This window comes from Astyanax mexicanus, chromosome 14 (assembly GCF_023375975.1).
Source record: "Astyanax mexicanus isolate ESR-SI-001 chromosome 14, AstMex3_surface, whole genome shotgun sequence".
Lineage (NCBI taxonomy): Eukaryota > Metazoa > Chordata > Actinopteri > Characiformes > Acestrorhamphidae > Astyanax > Astyanax mexicanus.
Genome location: NC_064421.1, coordinates 20,366,079 through 20,392,451, shown reverse-complemented (window position 1 = coordinate 20,392,451; position 26,373 = coordinate 20,366,079). Strand labels below are relative to the sequence as shown.

At 37.7% G+C, this 26,373-nt stretch overlaps 2 protein-coding genes across 6 annotated transcripts in view; both read left to right on the top strand.

Annotated features, from left to right (window-relative positions):
• Positions 1 to 16,446, top strand: part of galnt16 (UDP-N-acetyl-alpha-D-galactosamine:polypeptide N-acetylgalactosaminyltransferase 16) — a 41,278-nt gene extending 24,832 nt beyond the window's left edge. The window contains exons 7-15 of the mRNA XM_007253813.4: positions 2,896 to 2,983; positions 3,247 to 3,331; positions 4,191 to 4,294; positions 6,555 to 6,681; positions 6,797 to 6,889; positions 7,059 to 7,142; positions 8,349 to 8,472; positions 8,655 to 8,771; positions 14,636 to 16,446. Of these exons, the coding sequence (XP_007253875.3) occupies positions 2,896 to 2,983; positions 3,247 to 3,331; positions 4,191 to 4,294; positions 6,555 to 6,681; positions 6,797 to 6,889; positions 7,059 to 7,142; positions 8,349 to 8,472; positions 8,655 to 8,771; positions 14,636 to 14,779 (966 nt within the window). The 3' untranslated portion in view covers positions 14,780 to 16,446. The remainder of the gene's footprint in view (positions 1 to 2,895; positions 2,984 to 3,246; positions 3,332 to 4,190; positions 4,295 to 6,554; positions 6,682 to 6,796; positions 6,890 to 7,058; positions 7,143 to 8,348; positions 8,473 to 8,654; positions 8,772 to 14,635) is intronic.
• A 5,708-nt stretch (positions 16,447 to 22,154) lies between these two features.
• The window catches only part of numb (NUMB endocytic adaptor protein), a 44,894-nt gene continuing 40,675 nt past the window's right edge, over positions 22,155 to 26,373 (top strand). For 3 of the 5 annotated variants that reach the window (XM_007253810.4, XM_007253808.4, XM_022672937.2), the window contains exon 1: positions 22,155 to 22,363. The gene's annotated coding sequence lies outside the window, so the exon portion shown is untranslated. The remainder of the gene's footprint in view (positions 22,364 to 26,373) is intronic. The other 2 variants (XM_007253807.4, XM_007253806.4) reach the window with 1 other exon arrangement.

The following is a 26,373-nucleotide window of genomic DNA, read 5'->3' as shown; positions in this document are numbered from 1 at the left end:
AAAATCAATTTTTCAGCTCCTCTGTGCATATATGAACCCTCTCTCCATTATCAGTTTCTTTGCATACTTATATGTATATGTATTATATTGTTCTCCTTTCACCCTGCTCTTCAGTTGTCAGGACCCAACAGGACCACCACAAAGCAGCTATTATAATTGGGTGGTGAATCATTCTCAGCACTGCAGTGACACTGAAATGGTGGTGGTGTTAATGTGTGCTGGAACAAGTGGATCAGACACAGCAGTGCTACTGGATTTTTTAAACACTGTGTACAGTCTCTAAGACACTCCTTAGACAATAGCTGCTCCCCTTTGTAGATATAAAGTCAGAGATAGAAGGTCATCTTCTAGCCCTTCATCAGGGGTCACTGGACAATGCCAAAAGGATAGTTTTTGGTGCACTATTCCCAGTCCACTATTCACTGTGATACCGAGGTGTTTTAAAAAATACCAGCGCACCACCAACACACACAAACATCACTGACCATCAACCATGTCAGTGTCACTGCAGTGCTGAGTCAGTTTAGTGACCCAGTAGAACCTTTACTGCTAAATTTAAGTTTGGTTGTTGTTTAAAATGAACATCAGATCAGGTTTTATGCAGGGATTGTGTGAATTAAGCACTGAAATCGTGCTGTCAGTCAGTGTTTAGACATTAGCAGGTGTATGTCTATGTTATCAGGTGTTTATTAGCAGATGCTGCAGCTCGGTGTGTTTGTCCTGCTTAATCGGATCAGTGTGAGGCTGCAGATCAGCTGCAGGCCAGTGCTGGAGCACCAATTAGACACGTGGCTCAGGACCACAAGCAAACTAATGATCCGTACCGAACGATGTGCCCTGTGCCACTCACACACACGTTCACACACAGAGATAGCGATCCAGCAGAGCTGATAACATCTTGTCAGATGGAAAGGGAAAGTAGTGATGAGCTCTAGTCAGACATACACATTAACAACCCCATTTACAGGGTGACAGTGCCATTGTGTAGAACTCCAGAAGGTGTTGATGAGACCGAGGGAAAGAGTAACAGAGGGACAAAGAGAGGAAATGGAAAATATGTGACAAAGATTTGATCACATAATTGACACCTTTTACTTCAGAAAGACAAAAAAAAAGTGTAAGGGAGTGAACATCCACTCATTAGATTTGTGTGGTCTGCCTCATTTAGTTGAGGTTAATGGTCATGGCTTGTTGCTGTGTTGAGCTGTGACTCTGTGGAGACTTGGTGCTGTGAGATCATGTGAATTGCATTCAGAGTTCAACAGAGGGTTAGCCACTTTAAAACGAACCACAGCTCTAAATTACAACATGTGTTTTTTATTACGCTGTTGTAATTTTAATATCCTTTAACCAGCTTAAACACTTCCTGGCATCCTTCCTGTATTAAACTGTCACATACTCTATGTTCATATTCACATCTATCTATCTGTTTGTCTATCTGTCTTACTGTGTACCGCATTAGTCTTATATGTTTGATAGACTGGTAACCTGTCTCTCTGTTTATCAGCTTCTATGCAATTATTACACCATCCATCCACCTAGCCACCCATTCATCAAGCCATTTGTCTATCCATATACCCACCCTTCCAACCACTCATATACCAGCCATTTATGTATCCACTTCCACATCTGCTTGTCCATTCAGCCACCCAACCATCCACTTACCCATTTATCTGTCCACCTACTCACCTATTTACCTATTTATCTGTCTGTCCATGAAACCATTCATCCATCCAACTATCTATTCACCAATCCATCCATCCATACATTTACCCAACCATCCATCCATCCACCCACCAACCCATCCATCCATCCATCCAAACAACCATACATGTAGCTATCAACCCACCCATCCATCCACTCAACCACCCACCCACCTGCTATACACACACAAATACACACACGTTAACTCGTTCTGTTGTTTACTCTGTAGTTCAGGTATATCTACTTCTCCACAGAGAGCTTCCTATAAACAAACCTTGACCTGCTCTGCACTGGCTCTGCTGGCTCTTGCTAGAGATGACATGTTCAGCCACTGTGCTGCAGTATGTGATAGAGCATGAACCTTTCCACTTTAGTAAGCATGAACAGTCTCAGAATCAAGGACGCATTCAGCGCAGAGTGAGTAGCGTTTAGTCAATGGCCCGAAGCGGAAATGTGCCCGTTTCTTTTCTCTGTTCTGAAACCACTGAAAGCTCTGAACGGAGTCATCTTTGACTCACTGCTGATATGGCTGGAGCATTTGTCACTCAAGCATTTAATGTGACTGCTTATTATCACTGAGAACTTCATACTACTCCGCTGTACAGATAATGTTTTCCACCGGTTAAACGCAGGCCGAGCCCATGTGGATGAAATAAAACCATGAAACCGTCTTTTTTTAGTTATATTAACTTTATTTTGTAAGGTAATTTATTACTATGCAATCATTGAACTCAAAAAATAGTTGCACCCAGAATTAATCATCCAACAGGAATGAAACTTGAAGGGTATGTTTGACTTTGTGCAAATGATTAAAGTTTCACTCTCAGCCGTGCACGTGATGTAAACAGAAAAAGGGCCTTACTGATCACTATACCTGGCTGACTATATAAGGTCATCCACTTGAGTGTGCTTTCTATTCTTTATAAACAAAATATGCAAAATATGTTCAAAAACAGTTTGAACAGTAGAAAGGATTCAAGAGGGTCTTCCAGTCATTTTCCTTCCAAATAGAATTGCAATCCAACACTTCCCCATGGGTGCACCAATTGTTTTGAGGGTATATGAGTGTATATTTCATGATTAACTTCTTTATCTCATTTTATTTCTTATGTTATATTTGTCAATTTTATGTAGAGAAAGTGTCTCGGAGTGTCAGTCTTAATCTTATTCCACTGTCTCTGTTTCCCCCAGGACCACACTCGTGTTGTCAGTCCCATCATTGATGTCATCAGCCTGGATAACTTTGCTTATCTTGCAGCCTCTGCTGACCTCAGGGGAGGTGAGGGCAGGATCTGTAATCTGAATACGGATAATCTCTACCGAAAGCATAGGATTAACCGATCTGGGCAGTGTACTGAATATATCTGACCAGTATAACTCAGAGCAATTTATGGACATGTGTCTGAGGTGTCATTTACCAGTAATGTGCCTAATATTATTAAAAGACCCCATGGGTTAAAGGCTTGAACATTAAGGCTTGTAAAGTGCAAAGACTTGTGAGTGTACACTTACTCCGGCTTTCTCTCTCCATCTTGAATGCAGGGTTTGACTGGAGTTTACATTTTAAATGGGAGCAGATTCCTATTGAGCAGAAAATGGCGAGAAACGATCCTACACAGCCAATAAGGTAAAGTCTTGTAAATAATTCAATATAAAGATAAAAAAATTAAAAAATAATATATTAAAAATACATTTATATAAAACATATGTTTGTAAAACAAACAAAACCACGTGTCTCCATTTTTTCACTCAATATATATTTCTTATACATTATTTCAACATTTATAATGGCCCATTGCTTGTAATATAATTTTTTTGTGTTGACTTGACCATTTAAAGTTTTTTTTTACCTTTTTCTGGAAAGTTGCCACTTTGGATTTGTACCAACAAAATCATGTAAAACATGATTTACTTCATTTTTATGGTTAAATAAAAAATGTAAGTGTTTAAATTTAACACAAACAGTTAGTTTTAATTTAACACAAACAGCAGCAAATGTACTGTTTAGGATTGAACTAATCAGAAGCTCTAAAATGAGGAAGTTATAAAGATATGTCCAGTATGATGAGCACAGCTGTAGATGAGGATACAAATACTAATTACTGACAGAGCTGTGGAAATAATAAAATTACATTTAGTGTGAAGTGTATTTAAGATGCAATGGCAGTACTTCTCTACAAAGACTAGATAAGACTTTTTTTGTGTGCATTTGTTCATCTGTGTCAGCAGATAAGTGCATTATGTATGTATCATTGCATATATTAGAAGGCATGCCCACAAGCAATTGGTCATATAGTGCAATTACAGTATATTATTTAGCATTTGATAATTTCTTGCTGGTTGCAAATTATCTTAAATGTCTATTGGTTTCGAGCCATAATATTTAATTTCACTTTGAGACTATTTATTTTACGGTATAATTTATTATTATATCATTATTAACATGCTCTTTCTTTTTTTCTCTCTTTGGTTATGTGCTCCTTCAGGACTCCAGTGATTGCTGGTGGGATCTTTGTTATGGATAAGAGTTGGTTTAATCATCTGGGCCAGTATGACACACACATGGATATCTGGGGTGGTGAAAACTTTGGTGAGTCCTCTAGACACTCTTGTCTTCTGGAATCAGCACACTGCACTGTGATCAGCACACAGTGTGACAACCAAGCACGGGCACTGTGTATTCTCTTGCTTTGGGCATTAAGTTGAAATTCCTCTCGTAAAGAATGGAACGTATTAGTATGGAGGAAGTGATGGTGTTTCGAACAGCAAAATGAGTGACAGAGTTTCTTGTGAGTGTTAATTGGGAACATTAAACTGTCAGGCTGTGGCTGCACTGCTCGTGTGTGTGTGTGTGTGTGTTTGTTTGAGTATTTTTTTATAGTGCAACATCTACTTGAATGTCTTTGGAGGGAGGTGAAGCCGATAGTAGTGTGCTCATTCTGTCAGGTTTGATAAACAAGCTCCTTCAATACCTGAGACATTTCAATTAATCTCCTCAGCATCAGACTAATGTAAAATGTATAATTTATGGGAAGTTCAGAAGCAAGGAAATCTTCAGCTATTATTTGCAGTCTTTTAAAGCTGAGTGATGCCAGAGAGGGATCAGATTCTGCGTATGTGAACACATGCATGCACAAGTTTGTGTGCTCTGCAAGTGTATGCATGCATACAGTGTGTGTTGAGGTTAATGTGTGTGCATGCTCAGAGCCCTCTGCTGGCTGGAACAGAAATATTACCGCTGAAATATTACTGCAGTTTAACAGAAGCAATGCTGAGAGAAGGATATTGTAATATTAGTCACAGAGGATTCTCTAAAGCCTTAAGCCTTTGTGGCTGTTCACCTCCATGCTAATCTGTAATCATTAGAGTTGGGAACTTGTGCTCTGTAAGCTGTATCCACACTGAACTAGTTATGGGTGAAGAAATAATCTATTATTTAAATCCCCTTCAGAGATCTGAAAATATTCCAACAACCTTCTCAAAGTGAAAGAGTTCTGCTTCCCATTAAAATGTAAAAGACTGCTACTGTGTGGTCAGTTCTGCATGTTAATAAAAGGTCTTTGGATAAATTGTAATTAATTATATTGAGAGGGCTGCACTTACTAAGAGAGGAATATTCACATATATGGTAGCATCTATAAATATAGTACTTTTTAACATTCTACAACTTAGTTCATCAAATAATTCATCAAGTTATTGATTTCGACATCCTATTGTTATGTAAAATGATCACTTTGTATGTCTGACTTTTTTGTATCATATTGATACATCTGAAAAGTGTTGTTCACAGCAGCTCCCAGTATTTTTCACGCCAACTAAAACATACGGAACACAAAATTAATAAAAAAAAATCTCCATATCCAGAGAGTAAAAAAATGCTTTCAGATGAAGCTATAAAGCAAGCTACTATTAGTAAAAGTATATGGTATTAGAGCACTGGATTATTTAAAAATGATTTTACAACGTGGTGAAAGATTAAATGTTATATTTATATGTAGAGTGCCTCATATTTCAAATCGTAATCTGATCCTGAGATCAGACTTTACAAAATAAATTAGCATGTATAATGTATAGAAAATCTACACAGTCATTAAACACATTAAAATATCTGTGACATCTGTGAATCAATTTGTAACATTAATATAGACTATTTCAGTATGTATATACAGTAGCAGAGGTTTGCAGGCAGGCATATATTATAATAACATATATGTTATTTTACATATAAACTTAGTGTACATTTTAATATTGTGATTTATAATGTGTAAAAACTCAGCATCCCAGAAATCAACTAAAATTAAAGTGAAATGACAAAACATGTTAATGTTACAAGGGACTGCGAGCTTTTGAGCAGTGGTGCATTTGTACATTTTATTTTTCTCTTAATCGCTCTCTTATCAAATCACATCCCAGATTTGATATCCGTGATCTGTATTCTCATTTTCTGTACAGCCCATTCATCTTTACAATTGTATTTCGGGTTGCTGTTTTTCTCATTCGTCTTCATTGTCTTCTCTTTTTCAAACTCTCTCCCCCTGTTTCTCTCTCTCTCTCTTTCTTTGTGTCTCTGTGGGAAAGTGAGACAGTGTTGATTTTGTTATCTGAGAAAAACTGATTTTATGTTTTAATGTTGTTTTAACACTCCAGACTTAAAATACTGCTAGCTTTTCCTACATACATCAAACATGAGCATGCTAAAATTACAATCAATGTCAGGGGCAAAAACAAGATGCTTTTTGCTCACCTTTTTATGGTTATTTTACTCATTTACTCATTCTTTTGCTGTATTTATCTGTTACAAATGTCTGTCTTTCTTTGTCTATAATTTTCTCTGTTTTTGGCTCCTATAGAGCTGTCATTCCGTGTGTGGATGTGTGGAGGCAGTTTGGAGATTCTGCCTTGCAGTCGTGTGGGTCACGTCTTCAGAAAGCGCCATCCGTATGATTTCCCAGAAGGCAATGCTCTTACCTACATCAAGTGAGTGCAATCTCTTCCTTTCTCTTAAAGCACAATAAAATAATAACACTGTTTTGCGTTTATTTCTAACATTATATATACATTTGTGTGTGTGTGTGTGTGTGTGTGTGTGTAGGAACACACGGAGAGCTGCGGAGGTGTGGATGGACGAGTATAAGCAGTATTATTATGCTGCGAGACCCTCTGCTCAGGGCAAGGCTTTCGGAAGGTCAGGAGTCTTGTAAAAAAAAAAAAAAAAAGAAATCTAAAATAGGCTTCTAGCTGTTGATACATTTCAACAAGTCTGACTATTATGTGCTCAGTTATCTTATAATGAAATCATCACATTCTGTCCTTTGTTTTTATCCTTCACATCTTATCTGCTCTTCTTTCTGCAGTATCGCCGATCGCTTGGCTCTGAGGAGGAAACTGAACTGTAACTCTTTCCGCTGGTATCTGGAGAATGTGTACCCTGAGCTCAGGTGAGTCAGCCTCTCCATGTCTACAGCTACCGTACCAGCCTCAGAGAGGAGTGAATTATTAGGTGCTTTTTTCCATGTTCCCTACACTCCTCAGTTAATTGAATGAATGCAGTACAATGCAGCTCTCTTAACCCATACAACTTTTATTTTTTTTATTTAACTTATTAAAATTCCAGCTATATTAGGCATATTATTAAATTGATGTTAAAGCAAAACTTCACATGACTATGCTTTCTCACAGCTTGACTGTGGTGATTCTGTGGTGTGGTCATTTATTGATTTATTAATTTATCATTCTGCTATATGGTTTTCAACAAATGCTCCTTTCAAAGCCATTACTGTACCCTTTATTCTTAGGTTAATTGGCCTTCTTTGAGTACTCAACGTAAAATCCAATGGTTTACTCTCAACTATAAAATCCTGCTTGGTCTTTCACCTTCATATTTACTTCAACTAGAATCTGGGACATATAACGCCAGGTCATCTCTTAAAGTTGAAATTAAAAATCCATAAATCAAGCACTGCCATCTGCGTTGTTTTCTTTTGTTGCTGCTAAGGACTATAAAAAACTACCAGAAATTCTAAAACTGGACCTTTCAATTGTATGTTATTTTGAGTGTAATTTTAGAATTGTGTGGTTGCTTTTTCACCTTTTTCTTATTTTCTGTTTCCCCTTCTGTGTCTGTTTGACACTTGCCAGGCCACTGTTTTTAAATAGGAACCTGTTCTTAATGTTCTTAATATATAATAACTGTGTATATATATATCTATCTATATATATATATATATATATATATATATATATATATATATATATATATATATATATATATATATATATATATATATCTTAAAACTTAAGTGACTACAGTGCAAACAAACTGACTAATTACTCACTAAGTATGTAATAAATGCTTGGACCCACTGTTGGTTTCCTGGGATTGTAAATATGTTAAAATAAGAAATGTATTGTGTTTCTTACTTAGCTTCATTGTGGAGGCTAAAAAAAAAGCAGAAACAGCCTGTTTTTAATGTTTTGTTCTTTTCATGATATCACATATATCCATCATTTTTGCATTTATTCTTTTTTTTGGAAAAGGGTTAGACAAGGTAGAAAAAGGAGAAAAAGGCTACAGGTGAGGATAGGTGTGCATTTAAGGGTTAAGGGTTTCCATGGCATGTGTTTCTGTTATTTGTCTCTGTCAGGATTCCAGAACAGAAAGCTACTTACAGTCTGCTGAAACAGGGTGGGCTCTGCCTAGAAAGCCACAGCACAGACAGTCTGGGTTTGGCTGATTGCAAGAGTGGGTCAAGTATACCTGCCTCACAGGTAATTACTGATGTTAACTGTTTAACGCATTGTTATTATTGTCTGTGTCAATAAAGATAAGAGAGTAAATAGACAGTCTTTTTGGTCTGATTGCATGTTATAACATGTTATCATGCTTAAAATACACTGGAGAATTTGCCTGAGATTCACTGTCTCACCTACTGTGTCTCTTTTTTTCTCAGAAATGGACTTTGATAGAGCCACAGATTCGCCAGCAGGACCTGTGCTTGGCCATCACAGCCTTTTCCTCAGGGTCTAAGGTCAGGCTAGAGCCCTGCAGCCCTAAAGAGTCCAGACAGGTGAGCATCAGGATATACCAAATACAGTAACGATGGAGTTTACATTACATGAAACGATGTCATGGTGGAGCAGTTGGCAGTTGGCAAAGCTGACAAATGCTGAGCTGCTAATACTTTATACAGAATGATGTAGAATCAATACAGAATCATTAAAAATGACTATGAACTAATTATATTCAGTTGCAGCAATTACTGATTGATCATGTGTAATTTAAATTGAAACAATAATTGCAAACTGAATAATTTATTCAAACATACTGAATCATTTATTGAAATGAATTATTTTTAAGAGATACAGAAAAGTTTTAAATGAACACTACATCATTTAGAGTATTTAGTATTTTATTTGTAGTTGATATTGAAACATTTATTGTACTTGCTGATTCATTTATAGTAGACAAAGGATTACTTATAGCAGTTACTGAATGATTTATAGTAGATACCATAAAATTTATTTATAGTGTTGATTCATTTATTGTAGATGTAGCATAATTTATTGCATTTTGTGAATAATAGGTCTTAAAATAAGAGTTGGGGCAATGCAATCACTAATTATGAGTTCAGACATAGGCATTAAAAAGTGCACTGATACTCCATCCTGTGAGTGACTAAACAACCTACCTGTTTCCTAAATAATCCTACCAGAGTAACCACAATCTTTAAATATATATTTTTTTAAATAAGACTTTTATGAACAACAGCTCTGCTTTGCTTTAAACTCATCAGCGTTTGATTAATAACCCACTGCTTGAGCTTGCAAAATGGAACAAAATGCAAACACACATATCGATACAGTTCATGTTGCTATCCCAACCAATTTGTCAGCAAAACATTACGTGGTAAAAATGAAAAACAGATGTGGGTAAGAATAAGACACTGAGAATATTTACATATAAGTCTATGTTGCCAAGCAAGCTAAACAAAATTGTATCAAACTAAATTGTGTTGTAATTTGTTTTGATATGTAATTGTAAAAATGTAAGAAATTGATTTAAATTACCCACCTGGTCCCCGTCTTACTGTTAGATTTAAGGTTTAAAGACTCATCACTCTGTTGATCATTGTTTTTCGCTCATGTAAATATAAAAATGCTGAGGGACTATTGGCACGTTATTGTGGAACTTAGTGTCCCGAGTCCTAAAACATCAAGTGGAGTCGCAGTAATCCCCGTATCTTTTCCCCATCCATCACAGGGGAGCATGCTCTTTATCCGGCACAGCTAGACCCTGGCGCTGTCCCAAACCTGATTTACGACTTGGAGATTGGGCTTAAACACAGACCATGTGTGTGAGAGTGTGTTGGATATGTGTGTGTATCTGTACTAGCACTCATTTTAGAGAATGAGGTCGCGCATTGTGCACATGTGTGTACACACACAGTGCCTGATTTCACAGAGCTCTGCGGTGAGGAAAAGAACATTATCTACTAAGGGTTTTGGTGAGTGGTCTCTGGTGAATGGTCTAGCTTTGGGAGTTTGGCTTTGTGGTGCCAGAGTATAGTGTTAATCAGAGACATTTTACCTTCAACATTCACATACGGAGGTTTGGGCACCCCTGGTGAAACTTGTTTATTTATTTTTTTATTTTTTTGACATATAGGAAAAGATAGCATGGCATGGTAATGTTTTGACATATTTATGTTTCATTTTTATCCCATATATGTGCAATTCCGAAAGTTAGCTTTTTTTGTAGAGCAGTGGTTTATAAATTGGTCCTCAAGGAACCCCAGGTCTCTGTGTTGCAAGTTGGGTTGGCTCCCTCAGGACTAGTTAGAAACTCACTCCCGCAGAAGAATTGTTCATTTATTTTCACTTTGAAAATCCACCAAACATATGCCAATGACTGGAGGTGTCTGATACTAATCTTACTACCGACCACTTCATTTAAAGTTTATTTGAAATTTAACATGCATTTGTTCTCATGTTATATAGTGTTTTTAAAAACACGCTTCTTGTTGAGATGGGTTTTACACAATTTTATACTAAATATTTAGCACTATTCAACAACTAATGGGTGTTTAAAAACTATAAAAAATAAATGAAAACTGGCAAAACCCCTGTTTAGTATTCATTTAATTTAATTTGACAACAATGTTTTGTTTCAGTGCATCCCCAGAAAAACCTTGTTTTCTCACTTTGCAGGAGGAGGGAAAAAGTTAACTCTAAATAGAAGTTAATATCTTAAAAAAATATTTAAGAACATTTCTGTCCATTCATCATAAAAAAAATTACACAATGTTAAAAAAAAAAGAAAAATAGCAATTATTAAAATGTGTTTTACTTTGTTGAGAGAGACAGCAGGGATATACAATATGCCTAAAACCACAAACAAATGAGTTTAATTATTGACAATTTTCTTTCCCCACTCTTCCAACAATTGCTAGCATTAGCACTAGCACACACACACTCTCTTTCACTCATGTCTCTGGCCCCATTGCTGGACCTTGCTGGACCTTTTTAGTTTGCCCTTTTTCAAGACCTATCATCAGTCTGAGCTTGCTTTTTGCAAAGTGACTTGTATAGTACACCCATTTAAAGTTATTCCCAAAGTCAGCGTGCCCTGCACAAACAGCCCCAGCCCCATTAGGACACCGCTCAGCTCTTTGTGGATTCATCTTTGTAATGGGCACCAAGGGAGCATTTCTTAGAGAGCAGATTTATTCTCAGAACCAGTCTTCCCACTGAATCACTGTCCTTAGGAAACAACGTCCCAGCAATTAGAAATAAATGGTGCATGGACCATTATTTACCTTTAAATTTAGTGAAGGAAAAAAAGAAATGCATGTTTTGCCGGAGTGAATGAAATTTATAATCAACAAACAGGACCGAGCAGCTGCCTGCATGAAACGGGTAATTGAACTGCTTGGAGAGGCAGCGTAGGTCACTGTCGGTACTGAAGAGAGTTTATGTTCATTGGCTCGCCCGCCCTTGATTTTCCACAGCGCAGAGCTCAATCAACCCTCTGATTAGAACACTTCACCACTCTGTGACTCACTGTGTAGAGTTCATTGCTCATCCTTAACCAAAACCTGCTGCTCCTCTCAGCCACCAAGAGAGATAAACACACAGGACTCTGCAGCATTTAGAAAGCTTTCTTGGGTTATACATACTAAACACACTCTCAGCCTTTCATTTTTTGACACTGCCCAAGCTTTTTACCAGTTACATCACCCAGCGTCCAGCCCAGCCCAGACTGGGTTTTATTGCTGTAACATTGTTCTGATGTAAGTGCCTGTAATACAACCATGCTCCATGTGTATGTATGAGGTCATTTTATAATATGCACTCAGCAGTTTTTCCAGCAGTGTTTTCCATACGCCCAGTTTAACGTCTGTAATGTATATGTATATACGTCAGTAGTTCCTAACCCTGGGCCTGGAGAGTTCCCTTATAGGAACACACCCACTTAAACTCAGCCAGGGCTGGTTAACCCCATCTTACCGAAGGCCTTGCCGGATAAACATTAAGCATGTTTTTACTGACTTAGTACTGTTAGTGATTATGTTGGACAATTCTAATAACTGCATTTAGCTACTTTAAGTTGCACTAATTGCTGACTCAAATGTGGCAAATGTACATAGTTGTAGAGAAGTACTGCTTGTAGAATAGGAGTCTCTGGAGGAGATAAACTCTTGGCACCATGCTTAATGCCAGGTGTGGGCTTGTGACAGAGCCATTCTCTCCCACTATATAGGCCATTCCACCGGGTGCCATTTGCTTGCAACTCTTCCAAATAGTTATTTTTCCCCTTTTCTCAACCCTGATACTTAACACATATTTAACTATTCAAAACATGTACTGGTCAATCTCAGGCAGCTTTACTTAACGTTTTACAAGGTTTTTAAGCTGAAGATGGTTGCAAAACTTATGCGACATTTAAAAAGCATGCTTAAAAGCAAGTCCACTAAATAAGAACGTGTTTATTTTAAAGAAATGGATGACTGCATGTTTAAATAATTGATCTGACAAAAAATTATATGCATGCACTTTATATTTTTCAAAAATATGCAAAGCTATATTTTTATAAGCTATATTATATTATATAAATATAAGCTATATTATATTTTTCAAAAATATGCAAAGAATTCCCAAACCTGTAATTGATCAAGTTTATGATCATGCAATTGGACAAACAAATAGATAAATGATGAACCAAAAAGAATTGGAAAACAGTGGTTTACATTAATAGATCAATAAACCAGGGGACAATACTAATTCCTGCTACTGAAAAACATTCCCGTTACTGAAACTCATTCCCATTACTTTTTATGTTTTGAGTAACAGGACTGAAAGTTACTGGAATTAGTTTTTATTAGTTTATTTACAAATGAACATTTGTTTTGTATTTTTACATGTAATTTCTTGGGGAGCGAAATGGCACCTTCTCGGTGGAATGGCCCATTTTGAAATAGGGACATTGTGATTTAAAAGGTACATTTTAGATACAGACATATTGGTTAAAAAAAATTAAAAACAGAAGGGAATAAACCCACAAGGATAGAAAACTGTAATTAGAATACAAGACTTAATGTTTGAATAGGTGGAATTCAGATGTGCTTTAGAAATCTAAGAATAACAAAAAACAAAAAAATCTACTTATCTGTGGTCGTTTGCAGTGGCAGGTGCCATCTTCATTCAAAAAGTATTAGGCTTGTTCGACTTAACCCGGCGCTGCGCAGTCCGATCGCCGCCTGGCTCGGTATGGTGCATGCTGGTTAGTTTTTTTGTCCGACTTGCGTCTGCGCCTTCATCACGTGACGATGACTTCCGGCGTTATAGTCCCGCGAGTGAAATCTGCCTGCAGCCGTCTGACCCAGGCGCTGCAGTTGCTTCCCACCAACTGCGGGAGCCTAGAGCCGCCCTGATGACGACAGAGCTTAATCCCCATTGGTTAGAAGATCCACCGACACCTATCACGTGTGAATCTTTTTATTTTAAAATATATCCTCTAAAACCCCTTAAAAAACACAGTATTTACACTGTCATATCTAGTAGCAAGACAGTTCATTTTCATGCAGTATTCAAAAATATTTATTTGTTCATAATCTGCATTTTATATCATAATAAAGCTCAACTGCTATCATTTTTACTGTTTTATAAAGCGCCCTGAACTGCTCTTATTAATTATCTTTAAACCTACATAACTATTATACTGAGATCTACTTTTCTTTTCTTCTATTGTTTTTGTGTTGTGAAATGCGCTAAACAATTAAAGCTGTGTAAATGAGCATGATGTATTTATTTCCAAGAACAAAGGACAGAAAAGCTGGTCTGCAAATAAAAAATTAATCTCATTATTAATTTAGTGCTACACAATACATCTGTAACATGACTGTATGTTTCGTAAATATTTATAACAAGTTTTTATCTCAATTTAATAACACTCATGTTATCTCTGTTTTACTTTTGCGATTTTATTCACACCAGAAGTAAACAAACAGCGCATTCATCGCGAGATCCTGTGTTGTTCACGTGGGCTGCAGGTGGAGACTGTCCGACCTGACTTCTCCGCTCCTCCACCCCGCCCACCTGCACGCGGCTGCTCTCGCTGACCAGCAAGGCGAGGCGCAGCCGCATCTCGAACAAGCCTATTGTGTTTGTTTGGGGGGACTTTTATTGACAGGTTTCCCTCCAAAATGGCAGGAGATGACATCACAACACTTACTGTTTGGTGCTATTTAAGTGAAAGGCTGTGCAATGTGGTGAAATCTTTTATTTGGTTAGAGTTTTTTTTTTGTGTGTTTTTTTTTAGATTAGCTATGAGTTTCTGCCTTTTGTCATAAGTGTGAATCACTGTCCTCAGATAGCAACTGGTTTTAATTATATGAGACTAATTTGTCTTTTTTTGTTTTCTTCTGGCCAACAGAAATGGAAACCCAGAGGCCCAGCACTGCAGCATATGATCAGTGGTTTGTGTTTGGACAGCCAGCCCCCAGCAGGCCCACCGGTAATTGCACAGTGCCGCCCCCAGATGGCCAGCCAGTCCTGGGAGCCTCAGTTGGTCACCTGACTTTAAAGAGGTGGGTCGTGAGGAGGGAGCAAGGAGAAGAGGAGAAAGAAGGAGGAGAAGATTGTGGTGCTTTAGGGCCCAGAGGAACAATGTCTGCACACTGTTTTAGTTGAAGTGCTGCTTTCAGTCCAGTAGACCATGGCCATGTCCAGAAATCCACACTTCAGCACCTGTAATCCTGCTTCTGTGCTCATACCACTGATCTTAAGTAGCCAGATAGAGAAAAGCAACGAGCAGCACCTCAAAATTGACCCCGCTAAAGCAGTCTGCAGTCCTCAAATGGACTTTTCTCTGTCTAGGCTACTTGCATTCAGTCACATGTTTGAACATGGTCAACGTTTACATTAAAAGAAGAATATTAATGCCATTGTTCACGGCTGGCAGGAGAATCCTGTGACGTCTTTGAGCTTTCTATTTTGATGTGTTTAAAGAACACAAATGGAGAGAGACTAGTTATGTATATTTATGCCTTTTACTACCTTTCAGAATGGTCAGAGTGCCCACCTGTACAAACACATTTTTCACAGTTGTTGTGGCCCCACACTGTAGTTTTCATAAAGCTCTTATTGGAGTCTGTGTCTTGTTAAACACCATTAATAAATGTTTTAACATTTTGATCACTCAGTGTGTTTACATGCAATTCCGAATCTGATTCCACCAGTGAGATGGCAACAAAACACTTTTGGGGAAAAAAGTTTGGAAAAAGAATTCAAATCTAAGTAATTTACCTGATGCAAGTCCTTCTTGTTGCTTTAAATAATGAGTTTAACAATGTTTAAAGAACATTTACTGGTTGCAAAGCAAAAATCCAGTTGTTAGCTTACTCATGTAAAATCTGTTTTCTTATTACTGGACTACCTAAATTAATGTAAAGGTGTTGATCAGATAAGATTGGATTATGAAGTGCATGTAAACACTAACTTATTTGTCAGAACTAGGGGCAATTTACATGTTGAGACTAAAGTGTACATATTATAGAAGGTCATTCTTAAGTTAAACTGCCTTTTTTCCCTCAGAACACCAAACTGGCTTTAATTTGAGATCCATAACCCTGCAGTAAAGGTGCTATAAAGCATTATTTGAGTGATACCATATAATCTTTTTCTCACATCTCTTTTACAGAAATGTTTTTTTTTTGTTTGTTTTCTTTCTTTCTTCTTCTTGATGGTATATGGCATTGCTCAGAGAACTTTGTTGTTCCTTTATTTGTAAGTGTGCAGTAGGTTTGTAGCTTTTGGGAGTTTTGTTTTTATAATGTGCTCACCATCCCACTTATCTGGGATTAGTGTAAATGCCATGCTTGTGGTTTAAAGTTTAGAAATTTTGTCTTAGAATTGCATCTAAGAGCAAAGAGTAACAAGAAGCTTTGCTGAGCATAAAATTCATTCAAGGCTGTGGACTGAGGAAAAGAGCAGAGTAGAATTCAATGAACTGATGTGAGAATGTGGGCTAAAAATTTTTTCTGTTTAATGTTCGATCAAGTGAGCACTTTTAAGGATCTATGATTTTGCATGGTACTGTGAAACTCCACAAAACGCGTATGTGACATATCCAAAGTCCAAAGACTGTTTTTCTTGTTCGTTTGCCATTTTAAGAGTTGTAAATACTTGAAACAAGATCAAAATGAGCAATCATTTGATGAAATAAAGTATCTATCACCAGAAAAAGTGTGTATGTGTGTTCTGTTGGATTCATATTTGGCCACTGTACAGGCCTGTGGAGAGCACTGAACTAATTAAGTAAAACAGTTTTGGGAATGGACTGTGGCCATGAAAGGATGCACATGGTCAGGTCAGCAACAACTCAAACAGGCTGCAGCATTAATGTGTTGCTCAGCTGGTCTTAACCAGTTTAGTGTATAGCTACCCACACTGAGTAAGGGCTGGAAATTAAAATTAGGTGCTACACAATGAGTGACACCATAAAGTAACTATTGCATAAGACATGCATGTGAGCTTTGTCAAACAGCTTTACAAACATGGCCATGGGTCCTGGAGTATCTGTCCAAGTTTTAATAGAGGATCTGGATGTGAGACTTGTAGACATAGGGTGCAACTGCACTACCCAGAGAAATGAGATGTGGCTCAAGTTTTCCTTGAATTGATTCTCCAAGCAGAATACTGTGCAGTCCAGAATTACTTAATCATATTTTAGGAAAGCAACCATTCAAGTTCAAAAGTAGGGTCTGGCATTTGGGTTGGCTTGTACAGCTGCAGACCTGCACTCTAGGGAGAGGTGGATTAACTAGTACGCTTAAACTGAGTCCAATTCTGCTTTATTACCTGATGTTACAGATTGTGTGGTTGACTACAATCACTTTCAAGAAGGTACCCATGTCCCACAGGCTATTGAGCTCCTCTCCCTCCATAGTAAAGTTAAAATATTTGGGTACCAGGTTGTATAGTGAAGTGTTGCTTAAGATCAGCCATCATTGCATTTTCATTACTCAGACCCGGTTCCTCTCAAACCCATGTATCTGTCAACTTCTAGAACCCAACCTCCATCTGGATTTAAATATTTCACCCAAGGTTCCCCATGGAAGGGAGAGAAAAAAAAAAAAAAACAGACACAGAACACTTTCACCAAATATTTATTTTCAATATATTACAAGATCACTTAGAACAGTCACTTGTGGAAACCCAAATCTAAACCTGTTGCCCTGTATTTTCATGATTTGATCCACTGCTGCCACGGACTTGCCGATAAGATAGTGTGTGTACATGTAAATGCATGGTAACGAAGCAGCTCAGATGGTGAGAAGTCTGACTGGGACTTACATCTGCAGTGCTGACATTAAAAAAAGTTGTGAAAACTAGAGAAAAACATTAAACAGCAAGACATGATAAATTAATCATGTGACTATAACTGGGTCTGTCTTAAAATCAGTTAAGTCAAACACTGCTCTTCAGCCCACACTAAAATAAGATGGGAACCATTGGCGTAAAGACAATTTTACATGGTTAACCTACCATACTAACTAAAATATGGGTCACCAATATTATACACAATAAGCCCGGTGTGGGGGGGGCAAAATTTAATTCCAATGAGAAGCAGAAGCACACATCAATCTACTACTTGTCATCTAGTCTTTTCATTTAAACATGTGCTTACCTAAACAGGGTAAGCTTCTTCTGCTTGGCTGAAATGAAAAAAAAATGTCAGCCTGATTGTGCACAAGATTGGGGACCCCAAATACTGCTCCCAAATTCTAAACTGAATCTGAAATTCAATGTTTTTTTCTTGTTTTGGACATATGACTGTTAGTGTTCTGGTTAAAATACTGATGTAACAAATGCCAGTGTTTATAACTTCTATTTTAACATTTTGCTCTATAAATAGTGTCTAAACTAGTTATATAGAACCTATAACCTTTAAAGCAGTTACATTATTAAACTGGTTGGAACAGAGCTGCTGTAAAAACAAAAGTACACTTAAAATGAGCTAGTTTCATCTCCAGCAATAATCCAGCACACCTTCATTCTGTAAATAAGGTGAGACAAAAACACATTAACACAGGGTCCATAATAATTCTCTTGGGATGTTTAGTGTGTGTCACTTAGGAACTTAAGTTAAAGTAAAGGACCGAGTGCTGTGAAGAAATTTACACAGATTTTAAAGGGCCTTCGTCACATTGGGCATACCATTAGCTTTTCTGGGTTAGGTTTTTCATTCCTAATCCTGTAATAAAAAAAAAAAAACAGACAACCCATTTCCAATACTAAAATACATAAAAATCGAATTAACCCTTCAAGTTGTAGCTTATACATTTAACTCTTATATTCACATAAAAAAAATCCTGCATTAACTCAAAGCAAAATAACATGCGAATAGTGGTCTAACTCACCTGTTAGCAACTGGCTACTCGATGTACAAGCACACAGATATTCAAAGGAGTCCTAACTGAATAGAAAGACTCTTAAATTAAGGCTGAATTATGTTATAATACGTACTGAAAAACGGTACAAAAAAACAGTACAAAAAAACTGCCCAGAGTAGTTACTTGTAGTGAGTGGAGGCGCACCTCGCGATTTACCTGTTTAAAAGTCTAACCTGTTTCTAGGCCTCGCTCACCTTTTATTACCCAGTATGGATCAGAGCGAGCATCCTAATTGGTCAGTCTCTGTGCTAATAGACCTATCAGTGTTCTCTGTGGGCGGGGTCTATAGTCAATACTCTTTCTCTTTCTTTTTCAGTGTTTATCAGATTTTTTTTAGCATACTGCAGCTTAAAAAACAGAATATAAACACATTTCTCCCCAGACTAGCGCTAGGAGTCATAAATTACGCCAGGGTTCCTCACACCAACACTCACCATAAAACCGGAAAACCGGTTTGCCCAAAACCGGTTTGCACAATTCTAGCGATAAGGGTATATAGCGTTCCCTATGCAAAATATTTTTTTACACTATTAACCCCATAACAGGCCAGCATTTTTTGTAATTTTCTGCCTGATATTACACAGCTAGATCTCAAATATTTTAAATCAAGCATTACATAAAAAGGTTTCGTGTTTAATAAAAAAACGTTACTACACAATCTTATTGTAAATGTAATAGAAATTAAAATGTAATTAAATGTGCAACTTTACAAATATGATGAAGAACAATGATAAAATTGCCACTTTCCTAAACCTCATTTTAAAATTTAAGTATTTTCCTGAATAAAAATCAAACATTTCATGTCCTCCAAACCTTTCGTTTTGTTAAGGTTGTCTAGTTTTTATGTCTATTTTCAAATATGCAGAATTTGGGTTTGATACCTGTTTCTGATCTAAAATGTTTAAGTGGAGTAGAGAGTTGTATGTATTGGCCGTGATAGTGCTCTGTTGCCCATATCACTCCCATTGCAACGCTGGCTGGCACAAGGTACTTTGACAAAAGATGGTGGTTGACCTCATAGTGTTGGTAGCTTTGCAAGTGAGGGGTGTGTCCTAGCGAGTAAGAGGGGGGTTAATTGACTCTACTAAATTGCAGTAAACGTTTGGGTACAAAATAAAAAAAACTTTAAAAAAAAGGTGAATGAATGCATGGATGAATATATAATTTTGCCCTGGAAATTTTGGTATCCAAATTTTCACACATAACTGTGTAGTGTAGGCAGTCGGCACAGCCACTGTTGCTACTACACAATATATGAAAAAAAAAGGAATTCAGAGAAACACTCACTGTTGTTTATCAGACATGATTTATACTCATCTATGCTGCTGGGAAATTAGAAAAAGTGTTTTGACTGCAATTCAGCATGTGGCCACTGGGTGGAAATCCATCATAAAAAATGGAACGTGGATTCTGTCCAACAGCACCTCGACATCAACAGATTCAGATTTCATGCTGAAACATTTTTGAACAGATGAGAAATGCTTCTCCTGAAGCTGGTATTTATCAAACATGCAATTAAATGACAGGGAACGTTCTAAATATCAAGTGCATGTTGAGAGCCGATAACTTCTACTGTGCATTTTATTACATTTGAATTAAATCCCTTTTTAATTGAGAGTTAGTGATAGTCAGCTATTAATATTGACCTATAAACCAATGCATGACAGCCCTGACACATCCTTGCCAAACATTTTAATTACGCTTTGCAACCTCTGCTTCACCATCCTCTGCATTCCATTTCTCCTCTTACATTTTAACAGGATTTTCAACAGACATCCGCCTCCACTCAAGAACCTGTCATTTGTCAAAGCTGACTATTGATGCTTTGATATTTAAAGGTCAACATAGAGGTCATAGTGACATATGGATCAAATATGTCAGTAAAATAATATGTATATGTGTCCTTGGCGTATGACTGAATAAAATCATTCAATCATTCTTGTTCCAGTACATTTATTTATCCTGCTTGCACAAGTGTTTTAAAATGGGAAAAAAGGAAACGCAGAGAATGAGCTCCCAGGGATCGTCATGCTTAAACAACACAAGGTCTACTATGAGCCACTGACAGAAACAGGCCAGTGGGAAGGACTAGAGATGAATAGCTATGATGTGTCCACTTGCCCCTCTTCACTCACTGCCCTTTGGCGTGCTAGTAAGGGCTAGTTTCCTAGACCATGATTGAGCTAAACTCCACAATAAAAAGTAATTTTAGTACATTAAAAAATTTTGAGTTTAGTAGACAAGGTTAGGCCACATACATTAAAGCCAATATACATGAAGAACCTTTAGGATAGTTTCCCAGACCTGCACTGAGAGAAAGGCTAAGTCTGTTTCTGTCTATCATCCTGAGGTTGTCACACCAGGCCACAATGAAAAAAGGTTAAAACAGATTTAATAAAACTCTGAAATAAAAGTGTCAGCTTATAAGTACATACTTTAAAAGAATGAATTATCCTTAGAAAAAAAACTATGATAGTATTTTTATACTATACGTTTTTTTTATATTGCAATATATTAAATTGATAAAACTGTTCTTGCCAAAACATAAGCCCTGTCTAAATGTTTGTTGTAGAATCGTCACTGTCCAAAAAACCACGTTTTTTTATTTTTATTTTTTCTTACATATCTTGAACACACAAACTGTCCCTCACACTGTGTCAACATTTCTTGATAAATAGACCAATAGAAAATTACCTGAAATACAAAATTGTTAAATTGACTTAAAAGGTTTTATATTTTTCCTGTTGCTATTTTGGAGATACATGTTTTTTATTGGACAGTAATTATCTTTAGTGTAAGATAGACCTAGTATTAACTGTACTACTAAGACTCATACTCGTGGCTGGAAGAAACTGCACAATTAAAGTAATTAAAATGCTATTCAGTCTTTTTATCTGGAATAAATGCCAGGAATGTTGCTCAGAGGCAGCTCGTTACATATTCTGTGTATCATACAACACTGGAAAAAATGAGACCACTTTAGTTTCTGAATCAGTTGCTCTTATTTTGCCATTTATAGGTATATGTTTGAGTAAAATGAACATTGTTGTTTTATGCTATAAAATACGGACAACATTTCTTCCAAATTCCAAATAAAAATATTGTCGTTTAGAGCATTTATTTGCAGAAAATGAGAAATTGCTGAAATTGAAAACAAGTTCATATTCATAAAGTTTTTAGAGTTCAAAAATTAATATTTGGTGGAATAACCCTGGTTTTAATCACAGTTTTCATGCATCTTGGCATGTTCTCCTCCACCAGTCTTACACACTGCTTTTATATAACTTTTTAAAATTCAAGCAGTTCAGTTTGGTTTGATGGCTTGTGATCATCCATCTTCTTCTTGATTATATTCCATCATTTTAAGTGGTCTCTTAATATTTTCCAGAGCTGTATTTTGTGGATCATATATTCCAGTGTCGTGTGTTGTAGCTGAAATGTCGCCGCCCAGTATGTAAATGTAGGCGGTCCGTTGCTAAGGAAGGGCGAGGTTTGGTTGAGCCGGGCTTCAGGACCAGCGGACGGAGGGAGTGAAGCAGGTGAAGCCGCGGCTCGGGGCTCGGAGCGCTGGATTTCGGGGACGTTTACCGAGCTAACCACATTACATGTTTCATCTTGTCTCGTACATTTGGAGCTCAAGAGACATTGACCCCTTCTGACTGTGTTTTGGGATAAGCCGGGGCTGCTTTACTGTGCGTGTTAAACAGGTAAGTCCGCGGAGTCTGGAGCTCTGCTGAAACTCGCCTCTTCCCGCAGAGCAGTGATGTGATTAGCGAGCTAGCAGCGAGCAGTGTAGCTGTTAGCAAGCTAGCTAATTTCCAGGGATAGTGCTCCACAGCTGGACTTTTTGGGCGACCCCGATGACTTTTGGCTGTTAATAAACGGAGTAGATTTTTATAAAAGACATTACGAGTGAGGCGAGACTGGCTAACGTTACTAGCATTTGACACCCTTTTAGTGTAAGACGCTAACCTAGCTAGTTAGCTAACAGGGCTGTTCCAGTTTATCTCGAAAACCGTGCCTGAGTTTACAGAGCTGGGCTTAGCCAGCCCAGGAGGTTATTTGCGCTAGTTAGCTAGCTAGCTGGGTTAACTGAATAGATAGCTAGCTACAGCAGCTGGCAGTGACAGCTCACGTAACCCTAGTAGTGGAGCAAAACAGTCTAATGATTTGGCTAACGTACGTAGATATATGGTCAAGATATGTTAGGTTAAATTGTAGCTAGCTACCATCTGGCTAACACACATACACACTCTATCGGAGGAGAGGGTGGTGAGAGCTGTTCCAGCAGGTCACTTACAACAAACGCAAGCTAGTTATTGTAACCTAGGTTAGCTAACCTAACCTAAGTTATTCCTAGCTGGTGTTTCTGTTTTGTTATTTTAAGCTTAAAATAATAAAAGCTGGCTGTTATGAACCAGCCAGGATGATTTAGCTTGGTTGGCTAGTTTACAAGACACAGTATTTTTCTACCAGCTAGATGAATTGCCTACTGGGCTTTGCTTAGTTAATAACCTCACCTTAACATACAGTGTTAGATGATTAGCTGGTGTTGATCTCACAGAATGCATTTAAACCATTGTAACTAGCTAGATAGTTAGTTTATAGTGTGTCAGTTGTACAAGCGATCAATTAATTACCAGTTATTAATGTTTTACTCAAGTGTACTCAAGTAGTAAGTTCTACTCAGTTAGTATTTTGTCCTAAAATATTTATATTGTTCTTTTTGAGAAATTACACACACAATGATCAAACTAACAAGTAAATCTGGTTTCACACAACAAAATGTTAACAAAAGGTTACAGTATGATATGTGAGCATGTAAACATGTGCAGAGTTTAGTTGTCATTGTTATAAAAATGTGTTATACACATTTTAGATAATGTTCTTTGTATGTAAAAATAGCATGGAGAAAGCTGATTAAGACCCTAAAAAGGATAGAAAATTCACCCTAGTCTTGGAGCAGTGGATTCCTGAACAGTTTTATACTTTTTCATCTTAAGTACACCCGATTCAAATTACCTGTTAATTGCCAGGTTAAATATATCTGTTTGAGCAGGGATATCATCAAACTGTGCTGAACTTCGACTGTTCCATTTCCTTTTACAAACGAACATGGAACAGCTCTTGTTCTGTTTAGGAGTCAACATTTTTGAACGTTGTGTCTCAACAAGCCTTAAACAGAAACTGGAATTTCTAATTCTTAGAAGTCCTTGGGTTTCTTAAGTCTATTAGGGGTTAATGTAAAAGACTACTCGTGCAGAACCATGTGCTCTTTATCAGTCCATATTACCCAATGTACGCTGTTTCTAAGACATAAATATAAAGAGGCTCTTATCTGGTTATCTGTCAGGATTGTCCAGCCAGCTCAGATTGATACCAAGCAGTTAATGATTATCACTACAGGAATCTGCACTGTGCCCAAGTTGTTTTATGTGTGTTGGCTGACTGTGTTTTATTAATGCTGTAGATACACACCTGGTCTAATTGGATTAAGTCTGATTTAAGTTCTTTAACCAAATTCTTGTTACCAGATGACATTCTTAGTTACACCACAGCATAAAATAGTAAGAAGCAATGCACATCCTTGATATCCGTGGAAGATTTCGGCTTTTATTTCTTGGTATCAGAGCTGCAGGGTGTGCGGAGCAGCAGTTAAGGGAATGGTGACATGTAGAAAAGCTGTGATGGGTGCTGTGAGGCATACTGAGACTGTTGTGCTGCCCACTGAGCCAGATTCAGGGACTGCTCTGGCAAGCCTCCAGCACTGTGATTGATCGCTGACGTCACATTCACACACACTGCTGCACAATGACAGTGCATTCATAGACTTTTTAGCCTTTGATTTATTGGATACTATGAATCGTTTTGTCTGTCTTGCTTAAATTTGTCTTAAATGTCTACACAGTCTGCTAACATAGTGGGACAAGATAGTATGGGTATTATTACAGAAGCACAGCCTTATTAACACAAAATATTTATGTAACTAATGTGGGTAAACTCTTCTTGTAAACACGTCCTTTAGGTTGTGTGTTCCTACATTATGGCCCTGTCCCACTGCGATTGCATCTAAATATCCACTAAAGTACGTCCAAATTTCAGTGGACGCAGTTTAGTGGATATTTAGTGGATATTTAGACGCAATCTGGACGTAGTTTAGTGGATATTTGGACGGCACCGTCCAAGTGGACGTAGTTTAGACGTTGCCGTCCACTTTAGACGCAAAAGTGGTTTTGGTACCTCCCAAAATTTTCGGAATAGACGGCGACTAATATGGACGTAATTTAGTGGATATTTAGACGCGGGACGGACGTATTTTAGTGGATATTTGGACGGCACGTACAGGTGGACGTCGACGTCCATAAAAATATTTTTCTGGCGTCCATCGCTTTTCCACACTTTCCAAGAGAATAGATGTGCTCTCTCTTGTAGCTCAAGAAGAAATGATGATTCACTAGAAAAAACAACCATATATAGTTGGAAGTCGACGTCCAAAGAGTGGAAGTCGACGTACAAATTTGGAAGTCGGCGTCCAACTTCAATTTAGACGGAATATGGACGTAATTTGGACGCAGTGCGTCTATATTTGGACGCAGCGCGTTCACTCAGTGGACGCAGTGTTTTCTGATAAATTTGGACGTACTTTAGTGGATATTTAGATGCAATCGCAGTGGGACAGGGCCTTTAGTTCTCGCATTTGTGCTGCTGTAAAGAGACAACTGTCTGATAAAAGCATCTCTAGTGATTCCTGAGTTTTTGTTCTAGTTAGTAGCTTTGATAGATTCCAGGATGGTCTCCAGAATTAGCTATCACAAGAAGCAATTTGTCTAAGAGTTACAAACAGTTCCTTTATTAAGTCGCAGGTATCTGTTGGGCTCAAGTTAAACAAAGACATGTGTGATTAAGAATTGTTCAAGCCCTTAGCAATCAGTGGAACTTGGGCGATTTCTGTTTTCTTTGCTGTTAAGGCAAACAATGACTGTGCTGGGCTTGAGGAGAACTCTTGACCAGAGAAGAGTGTCGAGACTTGCCTACATAAACATAGTCTCAGAGACAAACCCCCCACAGCCAAACACCAGCACATGCTAAAGCATTCATGAAGTGCTTATGTTGCAACAGGAAGGATGAGCCATACATCCCAGTGTAAAAGAAAAAATGCTGGAACACCAAGTCCTGTAAAGCTGTTTGGACATGAACAAACTGGCAGGTAGCCTAAGTGATTAAGGCCATGCTCTTGCAGTGGAACCAAGACTAAAGCTGGCTTCCTAAAAGACGCTGATGTAGGCTTATGTGTGTTTGATTACAACATTCTGCACAAACAAGAGTGACATCCAGGCTCTGTTCACACCACGTCATTTCTTGTTTCTGGATCAGATTTGACCACAGTGCAATTCCACTTCCACTTCAGTCAGGTGTGTCTCAGCTTAGCCACATTGATAAATTGAGCTAGGCCATGTTTCAGCAGAAGCGGCCAGATTAAGGCCAAGTTCAGTAATGCCCAAGCTTATGTTGTGATTTAGACCAGATTAAATACACTCCTAACATGCCAGCCCATAGCATAGAAGTATCTAAATGGTTTGGAAATTCCTACACATGTACATGGTATGATATGCTGTGAATAAGATTGAAAACTGGCCAGTGTGCTCATAGAGTGAAAGATTTGAGCGAGGCCTTATAGTGGGTGCCAGATAAATGTGACATTTAATTTTTAAAGCTA